The 14638-nt window shown below is 42.2% G+C and overlaps 1 protein-coding gene across 12 annotated transcripts in view; it reads right to left on the bottom strand.

The window, feature by feature from the left end:
- IMPG2 (interphotoreceptor matrix proteoglycan 2) overlaps positions 1 to 14638 on the bottom strand; it is a 66800-nt gene that overhangs the window by 6972 nt on the left and 45190 nt on the right. For 9 of the 12 annotated variants that reach the window (XR_011429306.1, XM_023623859.2, XM_070243848.1 and 6 more), the window contains 5 exons: positions 9298 to 9601; positions 7546 to 8843; positions 6861 to 7080; positions 2016 to 2226; positions 619 to 807 (listed from right to left, as the gene is read on the bottom strand). Coding sequence is in view for 9 of the 12 variants with exons in the window: in XM_023623859.2 (XP_023479627.2) it covers positions 619 to 807; positions 2016 to 2226; positions 6861 to 7080; positions 7546 to 8843; positions 9298 to 9601 (2222 nt within the window). In the remaining 3 variants the exon portion in view is untranslated. The remainder of the gene's footprint in view (positions 1 to 618; positions 808 to 2015; positions 2227 to 6860; positions 7081 to 7545; positions 8844 to 9297; positions 9602 to 14638) is intronic. The other 3 variants (XR_011429307.1, XR_011429308.1, XM_070243852.1) reach the window with 1 other exon arrangement.

Genomic DNA, 14638 nt, shown 5'->3' with positions numbered 1-14638 from the left:
GGTTTACGCCCTCCATCAATGAAGTTACGCTTAACTAAAAGAGAACCAGATTTCATGCCTTGTCAGTGTCTTACCTAGATTTAAAAACTGGCTAATTATCACTGGAATGAGCCCAAGGGGGACAAACTAACAGATGGGGTCCTCACACAAGGGCCTCACCTCGTCTCCATCACCCTTCCAACCCCTCCCCAACCATGAAAACAGGCTTTCTAGCAACGCCCCATGATGCCACGGCTTCAGTGTGCCTTGAGACTCATGCATGCCCCTGACTTTGCTCACCCTCATTCAGCTGGCTAGGAAGTGTCCCACCCACCCGCAGCACACAGCTACTCTTCTGTGTAGGCAAACATCATAACCATCGTCAAAGCATCAAAGACTCTCTCTCCCAGGCAGGACGACTTCCTCCCTCTTCTGGGCCCCTCAGCCTCTTACTCACACTGCTGCTTTACGCTTGTGTCCAGTCTGACACCCTGTGAAGACAGGGACCAGATTTCTACTCAACTTTACAGCTCTCTCCCTGCTACCCAGAGCCTTGTCCAATATTTGCCAGATAGTAAGTACTAAACAAATGAATACAAAGAACATTCATTCCACCAGAGAACAATTTTCCTTATTTACCGGAAGGGCCGCTCTCTTTCTCTCCTAACATACTGAGCTTGAAGCATCTTGACGAGGACGAAGACAACAGCAGAAGAGATGAGAAGAAGTCCAACCAGGGAGGCAACAGCGATGCCAATCACCCAGGGCTCGGACACAAACTCCTCACAATGCTCCCCTCGGTACCACCAGTTGTCACCCACTCGGCATCTGTAACGAGCAGTGACCAAGCCCCAAAACAGAATCACTCTACTGAAAGCAGCAGTTAACAGCAGAACCTCGGGTGGGACTGGGGAAAGGTAGAGAAACAGAGGCTGACCACACGAGGCCTCAGTGAATCGCAGAATGTACATCATACGATTTAGGGCTGTGCAAGTGCCTGGCACAGACCCAGGAGGTCCTCGACTACTTATAAATGACTGACTAAAAGATTGAATAGACTTAAAGAAAGTATTCTATGCAATTTCCATATTTATGGACAATGAGAAACAGGCCCAGGAAGGAAAGTAACTTGATTAGATCACACCGTTAGCCAGCAACAGAGCCAGGTCTAGAACCCAGGTGTGCAGACTTCCTGAGGCCTTTCATCACATGGCAGAGATCCTCCAAACGCCAAGGCCACACACTTGTGCAGAAATCTCTGCCATTCCCAGAGCAGCAAGGAAATCACTGCTTTTCAAAATAATATTAATTTCTCTGGAAACTGAGAGACTATTTTTCCCCTTAGTTTTCTAGCTAAACTTTACACTTTTTCCTATAGAAGAATCTAGATCATGTCCACCTATTTCCTCTGTTTTCGGCATCTATGCCAACATTTGGCAGGATGGCTTGTCAGGCCACCTGAATGTGCTCATTTCTCTGCTCTATTTTCTTAGGATCTACCTTTAAAAAATGGATCTCAAGTACTTAAAAGAAAATGTATTTGTCACAACTTCAAAGACTTTAAATACTTGCTTTTCTTTATTTTTGAATACTCAGTAGGACCAAGAGCAGCCCAAAGCCATTAAAAATATAATCTGAAAAGAACAAACTCCTTTGTTTTCAGTTTCAGATACAGTGTAAAGTGTTGATCTTACACCTAAACATAACTTGAGCACCAACTGCCTTGTAGACACCACGAAGAACGTACAAAGTTCGGTCCAAACTACACCAGGCACTCTCAGGAGGACGCATTTAGACAATGTTTCTCTTACAGCTTCCTAAGAGCATAAAATAAAATAACCATTTGAACTGGGTATAATTCAGGCCCATTAATGGGCTCAATCTGCACGTGAGAACTAGATGGCACCCATCTATTGCCCAGATATAACTTCTATAATAAATACTGCTGTGATTATCCTGAAATCAGGTGTAGACCCCTTTTCTTCAGAGGAAGTATCTATAACCTTGTGAAGCTAAAATCCCTAATCACAACATACCTACAAATAGCTCCATGTCCAGGTATAATGTCACACTTTCCATCATTCAGGCAGAAGTCAGGCTGTAGGTCACAGAGACTCTGACAGGGCAGTTCCTTCACACTCTGGTACCCAGGGTAGCATCTGCACTCTGCTTCTCCACTCCACGGGTTGACCAAACACTCAGAAAATTCATTGCATGCCTGAAACTTGCAAGGGTTGGCTTGATCACCTAAAACATCAAACAAACCAGAGAATGATGCAAGGAAAGGCAAAATACAGGAATTGGGGTATATGAAGCCCCTCCACTAAGTCTCTCCCCCAACCAAGTACCATGGGACAATCTCCTTTCTCTGAACCATTAAAATACACCATCACCACCAATACCACAAAAAATTTGTGACTCATCCTTGATTGACGAGCTTTGGTCAAATTTCTCTGAAATCTGGAGCCAAGTCATAAAACCCAATCACCTGGGTAAGCCTCTACATGTTTTACCTAGAGAGCATGTAGAAGCTTTAAAATCCATGCCATGTAATTGTAGCTCTCACTTACACACAGTTTTCATGTACCATTCATTTGCACCAACCCTATCCTGCTCTAGTCCACCTCCACTCTGCAAATGATGTGACATGCCCTGCCCCACAGTGAGAACACGGGATGGGAGACAGATCCAGAGAGGAACCACCCAGGGAGGGTCGCCACCAGGGAGCCTCAGGGATGGGCATAGCCCAATAAGAGTAGCCTAAGAACCAATCTCAAATGTTTCAAGACTTGTGAAAGCCACCGTTAGGAAAATAAGTCAGCCTTGCACCTCCTCAGGCCATGCCCAACAGTATTTTGGATTCAGTAATTTCACTTTTAATTGATGAGAGAAAATGACAATTTTTAAAAAATTAATTAGGACAAGAAAAAGTCAAAAATGATATAAGACATTGATGATGGATGGGTCTTCCATCCTATCATGGTTCCACTATATGTTCTTCACTAGTGAATGGCAATCTGTGAATTGCAAATAGGCAAATGGTGACACAGATACCAAAAACAGAGGAAATAAGTAGAAATGACCCATAAACTCATCTATACGAAAAAGCATAAAGTTTAGCTAGAAGGCTAAGGGTCGGGGTTAAAAAACAAAGAGCATAGACTCTCAGTTTCCAGATAAATTAGTATTGCTTTGAGAATCAATGATTTCCTTGCTACTCTAGAGATTAAAGACCTTTTCCACAAATCTGTGGACTTGGAGTTTGGAGGGTCTCTGCAGCTGATCTTTCTTGGCCCTGTATAGGAATGGGGGATGTACTGGGTTGAATATGTCCCCCTGCAAATTCATGTCCAACTAGAATCTCAGAACATGACCTTATTTGGAAATAGGGTCTTTACAGACATAACCAACTTAAGATGAGGTTATACTGGATTAGGGTGGGCTCCTACTCCAACAATTGCTGTCCTTATAAGAAAATGGAAATTTGGGCACAGAGATATAGACACACAGGAAAGAAGCCCATATAAAGATGGAGGCAGGAAGTGGAGCAATACATCTACAAGCCAAGGAATGTCAAGGATGACAGGTAAACACCAGAACCTATGAAGAGGCAAAGAAGGATTCTTTCCTAGAGCCTTCAGAGGGAATATGGCCTGCCAACACCTTGATTTTGGATTTCTAGCCTCTAGAACTCTGAGAGAATAAATTTCTGCTGTTTGAAGCAACCCAGTTTGGGGCCTTTGTTACAGCAGCCCTAGGAATCTAACACAAGGGACCACGGATAAGAAGCTCACATAACAAGGAGACCATACAAATGTGCCAACAGATGAACAGTTTCTACAAGGGGACTCCACAGCAGGATTCCACTGTGCATTTCCTAAGTCTTTACATCCTTATCCTGGTATTCATTTTGTGACTTTCAAAGCAGAAAATAATCTAATCTTGGCCTAGCAGTGAGGGTAAGGGTGGGAAGGATTACCATTGCACAGCTCCTCTTTGTTGACGGAAGTTCAAGAGTTTCTGAAACACTGCATGCGAAAACAAGTTTGGCAAAAGACAAGTCAATCTTGTCTCTAGCCATTCTGGAGATAAAATAATATTTTAATCTCAAGGCCTTTAACTGAAAATACACATGTAGTAGGAAAATTCTCTTTTAAAATTCTAAAGTTTTGTGACCATTCCACGGGTGTGGGTGGTGGGGGGGGGGGGAGGAAAACAGAATCTATAAGAAGAAAAAGATCAATGTTGCTCACTTTTGCTTCCAGACTGAGAGAGACCAAGACTACTAGTTTAATTAAGTAAATAAGATTGTCGTTTTAAAGTCTCTTTCCAGTCCTTTGTGCAGGTTAAAGGTGGCTGTCCAGAATAGATGGCCCTCTGTTTGGAGGAGCATCTTAATGACTTTATGAGAAAACAAAAGCAGTCCTGGAGCTAAGCTTGGGATAGGAAGCTAAATTATAGAATGAATTACTTTCTGGCTTTCCAGGGCCAGGCAAAGAGAAGAATTGATGGGTCCAGGAAAATGAGAGTGGAGGAAACATGAAGAGGGTCTGGGAAGACAGCCAGAGCAGCCAGAGTAACAAGTAACATGGTAGCTGGCTGGGTCCTAGAGAAAAAGTTAGGCAGTAAGATATGCCTTTGAAAGGGTGGCCGAGGAATTTTAGGCTATTTGTGCCACGGTGATATTTTAAAGCCATCTACTGTGCTATGAAAAAGCCTCCTCCGTCACCTTCACATCATCAGCAAGCATCTGATAGACTCATCTGCCTTGTGTTGAGGTGCTTTGGGAACATCGAAAATGGACTGTGATCTGTGTTGAGTTAACATAAAGAACCAGCACAGCGGTCAAGAGAAATGTGAGACTGGAAATTCAGCAGAGGAACTCAGAGCCAGAAGTGATGAAGAGATATTTAAGATCCTTGAAAACTCCTAGAGATATTAAGAAGGCCATGGATGCGGATTTTACACTTGCACACGGGAGAGGCTAATATCAGTTCATTTGAATGTTAAAGAAAAAGGTAACCCTATGAACCTAGATGACGTGCCATGCGGCTGACGTACGAGTCATACACAAAACTGAAGTAAACGATCTCATTTATTGTACTTCTCTTTAAAAAGTAGACTGGCTTTTGCAAAAGTTTTACAAATCATAACTTCTTGCACTTATATGGCTAGTCAAATGCTTTTATATGTTATTGGTTTAATCCTTAGAATAGATCATGAAATAAAAAGGCCAGGTAATACTATCCCCATTTAATATAAGAGGGACTAAGGCTCAGAGATAAAATGGCTCATGTAGGATCACACAAATGATAAATGGCAGAGCAGAGGCAAGAAACCAGGCCTTCCAAATTATAATTCATTGCTTCTTCCACTACACCACATGGCAAGGAACGCACAAACAGCCCTAGAAAACTCAAGTGGCAAGAGATTTGGATATTGGGGGATTAGCTAACTCATTTTTCTCACTTTCAATGAATAATGGTCCTTCAAGGATTTCAAAGGCTTCTTTCCAAGTTAAGGAATAGGGCTGACTTCCAAACCAGTTTAAGAGTAGAAGGCACTGGAGAAATACAAATCCAGACGTTCTACCTTACTCCTACTCAAAAACACTGTCCTCTGGTATGGGGGAAGAAAAAGAGAACAAAGTTTGAGGATAGTTATAAACTCTACAGGGGAAAAGAATATGATGTTACAAGAAAGGCTAATAGGAGAAATTCAACCTATATTATGAGTGAGTCAGCGAAAGTCTTGAGGAACAGACACTGGAACTGATGCATAAAGGGTAAGCGGAAGTCAGCCAAGAGGGGAAAGAGTTTCAGGCAAAGCGGACAGTGTGTGCAAAGGCTTTAAGGCAAGAAAAGTTTTTTGTATCTGAGGAACAAAAAACAAGCTAGTTTGATTAGAACATGGGTGGGCAAAGAGGTTAATTTCACTGGATGATTTTGAGAAGAAGATAGGGACCAGGTCTTATGGCTACTGAATCAGGCAGCTACTGAAGTGTCTCAAGCAGGAAAGTTAAGTAATCTGACTGATGTTTTAGAAGGAGCACTATGGCTACCGCCTGGAGAATGGACAGGAAAGGGGAACAAGAGAGACAATGGGGAAACTGGTCCAAATGAGAGATGATGGTGGCTTGGAGTAGAGTAGGGGCAGTGGAGACAGAGAGAAGAGCATAGATTTAAGACACATTTAGAATTCAGAATCAATATAAGTTCAGTGAGAGACTGAACGTTGGGGGTGGTGGAAACTGAGGTCTCAGAATGTCTTCCCAGGTTTCTGGCTTAAGTAGCTAAGTGGATAGAGTTTCCACTTATTGAAATGGAGAAGCTGAAATAAGGAGTAGATTTAGCCAGAAGGAGGGGAGACTTGGAAAACAAGAGCTCATTCATAGACATCTTAAGTTTGATATACATAGAATACATCCAAGTTGAGATCATCAAGTAAGTAGTTAGATATTGATGCTGGAGCTCAGACAATAACAGACAATAACATTTATATGAGACTTAAAATAATGGGAATGGATAAAACAACTTAGGAAAACAATACAGTAGGGAAGAGAGTCCAGATCTATTGGGCATGGTAACGTAGAGATGTAGCAAGAACAGATCCAGTGGATAAGTAAAAGAGAGAGCAAGACAGAGCAGGGAGAAAAGGGAATGGGAGGTGAGCGAGTAAAGATAACATGTGTGGATAATCCTTTTGAAAAGAGAATGATATTGATGTCATTGGAAGAAATAGTTTACTACTTGTCAACAAGTTGAAAATTTCCCTGACACAGTACTCTTTTTCCTCCAAAGTACTGAATTCACCTTGACTCAATGTAGAAGAAAATACACAAGAATAATCACTGGATTCCACCAAGTATTCAGTATCATTACCTGATTCCACATCAAGAGAGTATTTATCAATAGCCAAGTTCATGGTTTGGTAGGCAGTGGTGCAAAAGTCCTCCAGGATCATGTACACTGCATTGTTGACATTGCGAGGGACAGACTTGGCAAACTTCACCCGGCTATTCACCACAACACTGCCATTTCTGAAGTTCAGGATTTCTAAGTTCTGGAAGCCTGTGAGATTTGACTGGAGATAGGGAACCAGCTGCAACACATGAAAAGTAGTCAGTTTACTGACAAGGTTTTGCATTTGGTCCAACACATCCCAAAACAAACAAAGATGAACCCCTCCTCTACTTTTCCAAATTGTATTCTATTTACATTATTTAAACTGTTCATCAACAAAAGTATAAATTGTGAATTATTTGAGAGTCATGAGATACTCACAGTGATATTGAGAAACCCCTCACAGAGTTTTAGACACATAGAGAGTTCAACAACTAAGGTGTCACATCATCCTCATGCCACATTTGTGTTTCCATTTCTAGAATCCATCTGTCCTACTGTTTTCCTACCAACTCTAGGCCATGATGCTATTTGTGGATGATAGGAAATGAATGCCCACAGCAGACCACATGTTCCTCGGCTCAGATCTAATGCACTGAGGGGAAACAGGGGTGGTTCATACATGACTATTCACTAATGCCCACGTTTCACTTCTTGTGCTTACCAATTCTAAGAACCTTTGCTCCAGGGCTTTGTACTCCAAGGAGTTTTTATTAAACAGGTCTTCTGAAAACATCATGTTAGTCACTCGGAGGCTGAAGAAAACCACCAAAGCTCCTGTGGTCTGGTTATGACTCAAGTCACCTCCTTTTGTGGGCCAAGCCACAATAGCCAACTCTGTGGAGTGAACATTTGTAGACATTTCCATGTAACTACCAGCCTTGCCATTTTCCTCTGGGATTAGCTCAGGCTGATAGTAACCTGTGCCCATGTGGTCCAGTTCTAGTGAGATATCCTGTACGCCCATGATTACTTCATCCTCCAGGAGGGTGGAGCTTGTGGTTGGAGGCAATTTGGCAGACTGTGTCACGGAAGCTTTCAACCAGAGCTTGTCAGTACTCTGTGGTGTGCCTGCCAATGTGTCTCTGGACAACTTCTCTGGGGAAGAAGTTTTTGCCCAAACTACTTCTGATTCTGGCAATGTGGTCCACAAAGGTTGCATACTTGGCTTCACTACTGAAACCTTGCTGTCAAACCATTCACTGTTGGATGATTCTGTAGTTTGTTCCATATCCTCCTTTAGAAAGGGTTCTACTTGATCTGGCTTATCAGTAGAAGCAGAGATTGCTGTAGATGTCAGAGGAGGAGGTGCTTTGGTAATTGAGTAATGATCAACATCAGATATCTCTGATGTGTGCTTGGAGAGAATTAGAGATGCAGATTGAGTGGTGGTCTCTGCTGCAAAGATAGGCACAGCAGGTCCACCAAGAGGCTCTTCCTCCACAAAGCTTGGGGATCTATCAAAATCCCCATATTCTGAATGTTCAATACTTTGGTGTGTGGAATCTATTTTGTCATCTATACCTAGTCTCTCATCTACATCCTCAGTTGGAAGAAGTGAATCCCCATCTTCAAGCCATGACTTGGACAGTGGTTCAGTGCTCTTCTCTGGTGAAGTCTCACTCCATGGCCAAGTAATCAGATTCACCTTTTGCCCAGACCCTGACCCTAAACCACTCTCAAATATGAACTCTTTGTCCATGGATATGTCTGGCATCAAAGTGCTCACTTCCAATTGGCCTTTGACTTTGGAAGTCAAAGAGTCCAAGCCAAAAGGTGTAGTTATTTCTTTATCAAGAAGATCTAATGTGACAGAGGAGACCTGATACGGTGAGGATGTCAAGGACACCCCAGAGTCTTCCATGGATGGTACTGTTTCTTTTGGCACAGGATGAGTGAAAGAACCTGAAGGCAATGGATCAATAGAAAGAAAATCTTCCAACTCTTCAACTTCAGTTAAACCTAAAAGTAAAGTTTTCCATTAGAAATTACTTTTTATTAGAACTAAAGAGTTGCCAAAATTCCCACTTCTCTCAATAAAACCAGCTACTTGCTTTTCCCATTAGGTTAGGAAGGACAGATGCTGACTTTTACTCTACTATATGCAGCAAACAAGAAGATATGATTATGTTTTTGTGGTGTGCTAGAATCACTTGTGAATATACACCCCTGCCCTGAGGATAACAAGACATCTGCTATCGAAACAATTCATCTTCAAATACTTGATTTATTTGGACTCTCCAGTCAAACCAATTAAATCTGATTGTTCCCTTTCTCACACAACATTCCCAAAACATTTCTTCCTGATAGATGCTACCATGCTTCTCTATTAACCCTAGTCTCTTCCTGTCTTCAAAGCCCTTGTCATCTGACACAATAAAGTAAAGAAGTATGAAAAGTGATTAGAATTCCTCACCATCTCCTAATAAGTAAGATCCAGAAGTCCTTTCCTCAGAAGCCACAGGCAAGCCAGTCTGAAGCGCTGCTGTGGTGACAGAATCAAGAGTCAAGCTGCTCACCTCTAACACCCCTACAGAAGAACTGAGGCCCACCTTTGAGGAAAAGGCTAATTTGGGTGTAGACATTAGATCACCCCCAGGGCTTTCTGACCAGCGTTCCCTGCCAGTGGCTGAGGGAGGACCAGAGCTGAAATCAAGTGGTGAAACACTCCTGGTGGTGGATTCATCTGCTGAGAGCCATTCAGCTTGAAGGGTATTATCCTGGGGGGAAAAAAGGTCAAATCATATGGGAGATAAGGGAAACATAAAAATCATTTCAAACACACCTACCTATCTACATCCCCAGACTTTCTAGGGATAAAGAGGCAGTGCAATATTGGGTGGGAGCAGAACAGGGCTCTAGAATCAAACAGATCTGTAATCAAACCCCAATTCAACCACTTGCTAGTTAGAAAATCTACAGAAAAACCATGTACCTCTTGAGTCTCCCCTGTAAAGAGGGGACACTTGAGAGAACCTATTTAAAAGATCCCAAACAAAGCGAATTTGTGGGAGAAAATATTGTCTCCCTTACTGTAGACAGTTCCTTTCTCTCTCTCTCTTATTAGCGTAAATACTTTAAATACACAGAAGTTACTAATATCTGTAATTTGTTGTCAAAGACCTAAGCACATTGCCCACAGCAGCAAAGAATAATTAGCAATTTTATTCATCATTCTGAGAGATATTTAATTAATTAAGGTTTTTTGTTTTGATAAGAAACATCATCACATCAAAATATGGTCTGATTACCTCAAATGGACAGCAACATCTGTGAAATAGCATCACACTTACAAAATAGAATTATCTCTTTCTAGTGACTTTTTACTAACAGAGTACTAACCTCATCTTAAAATTTAGCTTCAGGAATAGAAAATCAGACAGAAACACAATCCTTGAACATGCTAATTATTTAATCCTATGAGATCAGTCCATGTTAAAAGTTGCAGCTCCAGCTCTCACTGGGCTCTGGCAACAGCCCTCCCCTCTTGCCATAGCCCAGTGGGCGGGGACGGCTTCTCTCTGTTCTTAGTCTCTGCACACCTCAACGTCCCTTTTTCACTGCCTCAGCCCTGCACACACCTCCATCCAGGTGATTCTGTTGCTACTGAGAACCTGCCAGACTGAGCCATGTTTTGTAGTGCAATGCATTTAAAAATCCAAAAAAGTGTGAATCATTTCTGTCCAAAGGTGATTACATAATTCATAATAAAATACAAATGACCAGCAAAGAAGGAATGAGAACCAACTGAAACAACAACAGCAACATGAACCAAAAATGGTATCATTCTGGTTAAATTTAATTAAAAATAAAAAATCTAGAAAGGAACAAGGAAAGTGATGAAAAGTGGATGATGCAATACTAGTAAATATTTTTGACAATGTGGGCTTGATCAAAAAAAGAAATAGAAGTAAGACACATCTGGGAATTAGACGTGAGCCTGACAACCTGAGTCTGCTGAAGTGAAATGTACGGGAGAAAAGCAGGCTACACGTAACAGAAAGAAGGAGCTGAAGGCCACCTTCGAAGGACCAGATGTAACTGCAAATGATCCATAGAGAAAGAGAAAGATTCCAGGACAAGAAATTCCCAAGCAATGAACCTGAGGATAGTAAGGCTTGGTTCAAGAGTGAGGCCAAAAAGATGATCTAACCAAGGAGAAGATTTCTGGCATTTTTCTCATAAATTTTAGTATTTTAAGCGTATGTAATCACCAGGATAGTGCAAAAAAGACCAGGCAGGGTTCCACTCTGTTGTACACAAGGTCACTAGGAGTCAGAATTGATGCCATGGCACTAACAACAAAAACCACCAGGCGCAGAGTTTAACTCTATGACATGGAGGCAGCTTGTGATCACCAACCTGTGTGCAGGGTGCTCCTATATAACCTAGTACCAAACACACACACAAAGCTGCCTGGTATTTCTGCCTACAGGGTCTAAAATTTTCTGGTTCCTCAAGAATGGACCAGAGTGATGACAGCAAGATGGCCAAATAAGACATCCCTCGCTCGTTGCCACCCTCCTCCCCGGCAAAACAATAATTTGGCGTCCATCCATGGACAAAGTGCCTTTGTGGAAGCTGTGGGATCCAGCACCATACAAGAAGGGACCCAGGAGGAGTCTTGCCCACATGCGCATGTGTAATAGGCATACAGACCTCAGTCGCAGCTGCAGACCTTGAAGTGGCCTACAAACTGGCTCCAGCCCCTCTGGGCCACAGCCGCAGAGCCCCTGAAGAACACTAACTAGGACAATCACCCACAGATGAGAGAGGCTTTGTGGAAGTCCAGGAGTCCAGCGGAGAAGTTCTAGCATACCACTGGAGCAAAGAAATCCAAGTCTGGACACACTGGAGAGGGTGAGAGGAATGCTCTGACTTTACCTGCATCAGCCTGCCCCAAGGCGGCACAGCTCTGTGCGAAGAGAGCCCTTCTCAGCTCGTGATTTCTCCCACAGGGGAAAGCGAGAGGGTGTGAGTGTCCAGCCTCCCCAGCTGTGCAAGATGCTGCTAAGGAGGCCTGTTCCTCTCTCACTCTACCCAGAGTCCTGAGTCGTGAGCTGCACAACCAGGTGGCAGTGAGTGGTTGGGAGAACAGCAGCCAGGACTCTGAACCTATCAAAGGGATTCAGATCTTCCTGACCACTTCAAAGACTCCATCGGGAGGCCTGAGCTGAGCTGCTGAGATGCCTCCCCTACGGATCTCCCCCAGACCATGAGCGCCCCCAGTGCTCTGCACACCTCACCCACACCCTGCTCCACCCCATGGCCAACTCCTTGTGTGCACTCCTCACATCAGAGAGAGCAAGCTTTGACAGACAGCTGGTGAGCAGACACAGAAAGCAGGCCTGAATCTGCAGGCTGGGGAGAAATCACAGACCACTTTTAGCACTGCCCTTGGGAAAGCAAAAGGGGAACTGTCAGCACTTAGCCTCCTTCATTACAGGATAGAGAGAAGCTACACAAGCTTAAATGGATTAAAATCTTGAATGTAAGACCTGAAACCATGAAACTTCTAGAAGAAAACATAGGCCGTACGCTCTTAGACATCAGTCTTAGCAGCATATTTTCAAGTACCATGTCTGACCGGGCAAGGGAAATAAAATTAAAAATAAACAAATGGGACTACATCAAACTAAAAAGGTTCTGCACAGCAAAGGAAACCATCAACAAAACGAAAAGACAACCTAACAATTGGGAGAAGATATTTGCAAACCATCTATCAGATAAGGGGTTAATATCCAAAATATACAAAGAACTCATATGCCCCAACAACAAAAACACCAACAACCCAATTAAAAAATGGGCAAAAGATCTGAACAGAGATTTCCCCAAAGAAGATAGACAGATGGCCAACAGGTGCATGAAAAGATGTTCAACATCATTAGCTATCAGGGAAATGCAAATCAAAACTACAATGAGGTATCACCTCACTCCGGTCAGAATGGCTATAACAGGAAACAACAAGTGTTGGAGAGGATATGGAAAGAAGGGAACCCTCATACACTGCTGGTAGGAGTGCAAACTGGTGCAGCCACTATGGAAAACAGTATGGAGATTCCTCAGAAAATTAAGAATAGATCTACCATATGATCCAGCTATTCCATTGCTGGGTATTTATCCAAAGAACATGAAAACACGAATGCATAAAGATACATGCACCCCCATGTTCACTGCAGGCTTATTCACAATAGCTAAGACCTGGAAGCAACCTAGGTGCCCATCAAGGGACGAATGGATAAAGAAGATGTGGTATTTACACACAATGGAATACTACTTAGCCATAAGAAATGATGAAATCCAGCCATGTGTGACAACATGGATGGACCTTGAGGGTATTACGCAGAGTGAAATGAGTCAGAGAGAGAAAGTCAAATACCATATGATCTCACTCATAAGTAGAAGATAAAAACAACGACAAACACATAGCAACAGAGATTCGATTGGTGGTTACCACAGGGGAATGGGGGAGGGGGGAGGGCAAAAGGGGGATTAAGCTCACATGTGTGGTGATGGACTATAATTAGTTTTTGGCTGGTGAACATGACGTAATCTACACAGAACTTGAAATATATTATGATGTACATCTGAAAGCTATATAATGTTATAATCCAATGTTACTGCAATAAAAAAAGAATTCAAAACAGCTGTTTTAAGATAGCATAATGAGCTACAAGAAAACACAAAAGGTAATTCAATGAAATCAGGAAATCAATATACAAACAAAATAAGAAGTTTAACAACAAAACCCAGAATCATAAAAAAGTACCAAACAGAACTTCTGAAGCTGAAGAATACGATTGAAATGAAAAACGCAATAGCATCAACAGGAGAATTGATCAAGCAGAAGAAAGAATCTGTGAAGCAGAAGAGAGGACCATTGAAATTATCCCGTTAGAGGAGAAGAAAGAAAAAAGAATGAGGAAGAGTGAAGAAAGCCTATGAACTACGAGATACTATCAAGAGAAGCAATCTGTGAATTATGAGAGTTCCAGAAGTAGAAAAGAGAGAGAAGGGGGCAGTGAGTTTATTTAAAGAAATTATGGCTGAGAACTTCCCAAATCTAGGGAGATTTTGACCATCCAAGTTCATGAAACTCATAAAACCCCAAGCAAATTCAACTTTGAAAGATATTGTCCAAGACACATTGTAATAAAACCATCAAAATCAAAGACAGAGAGAATCTTACAAGCAGTTCACCACTTACAACGGCACTCCCAGCAGGCTGTCAGTGGATTTCTCAGGAGAAACCTTAAGCCCAGGAGAAAATGGGCTGATATAGTCAAAGATACTGAAAGAAAAAACTGCCAACCAAGAGAGAGAAAGATGTTCTCAGACAAGCAAAAGCTCAGGGAGTTCATCACCACTACACCTTTCTTACAAGAAATGCTGAAAGGAGTTCTTCAAACTGAAATGAAAGGACACTAATGAGTAACACGAAAACATATGAAAATATATGACACAATAGTAAAGTAGCAGATAGTAAAATACTGTAATATTGTGTGCTAACCATTTAACTCTAGTAAAAAGGTTAAAGGACAAAAGTATTAAAAATAACTCCCAACTCTGAAGTAGGGGGGTGGGGGGAGCAGTCTTGTAGGACTAAACCCTCAACCTGTGGGATCTCATGCTATCTCCAGGTAGGTGGTGTCAGAATTAAGCTGAATTCTCAGACACCCAGCTCATGCCTGAGAATTACTTGGTGCTGTGTGGGAAACTCCTACTCCATACACTGGAAATTGAGTCTCAGAACCATT

This window comes from Equus caballus, chromosome 19 (genome assembly GCF_041296265.1).
Source record: "Equus caballus isolate H_3958 breed thoroughbred chromosome 19, TB-T2T, whole genome shotgun sequence".
Lineage (NCBI taxonomy): Eukaryota > Metazoa > Chordata > Mammalia > Perissodactyla > Equidae > Equus > Equus caballus.
This window is presented reverse-complemented; position numbering and strand designations above follow the sequence as displayed.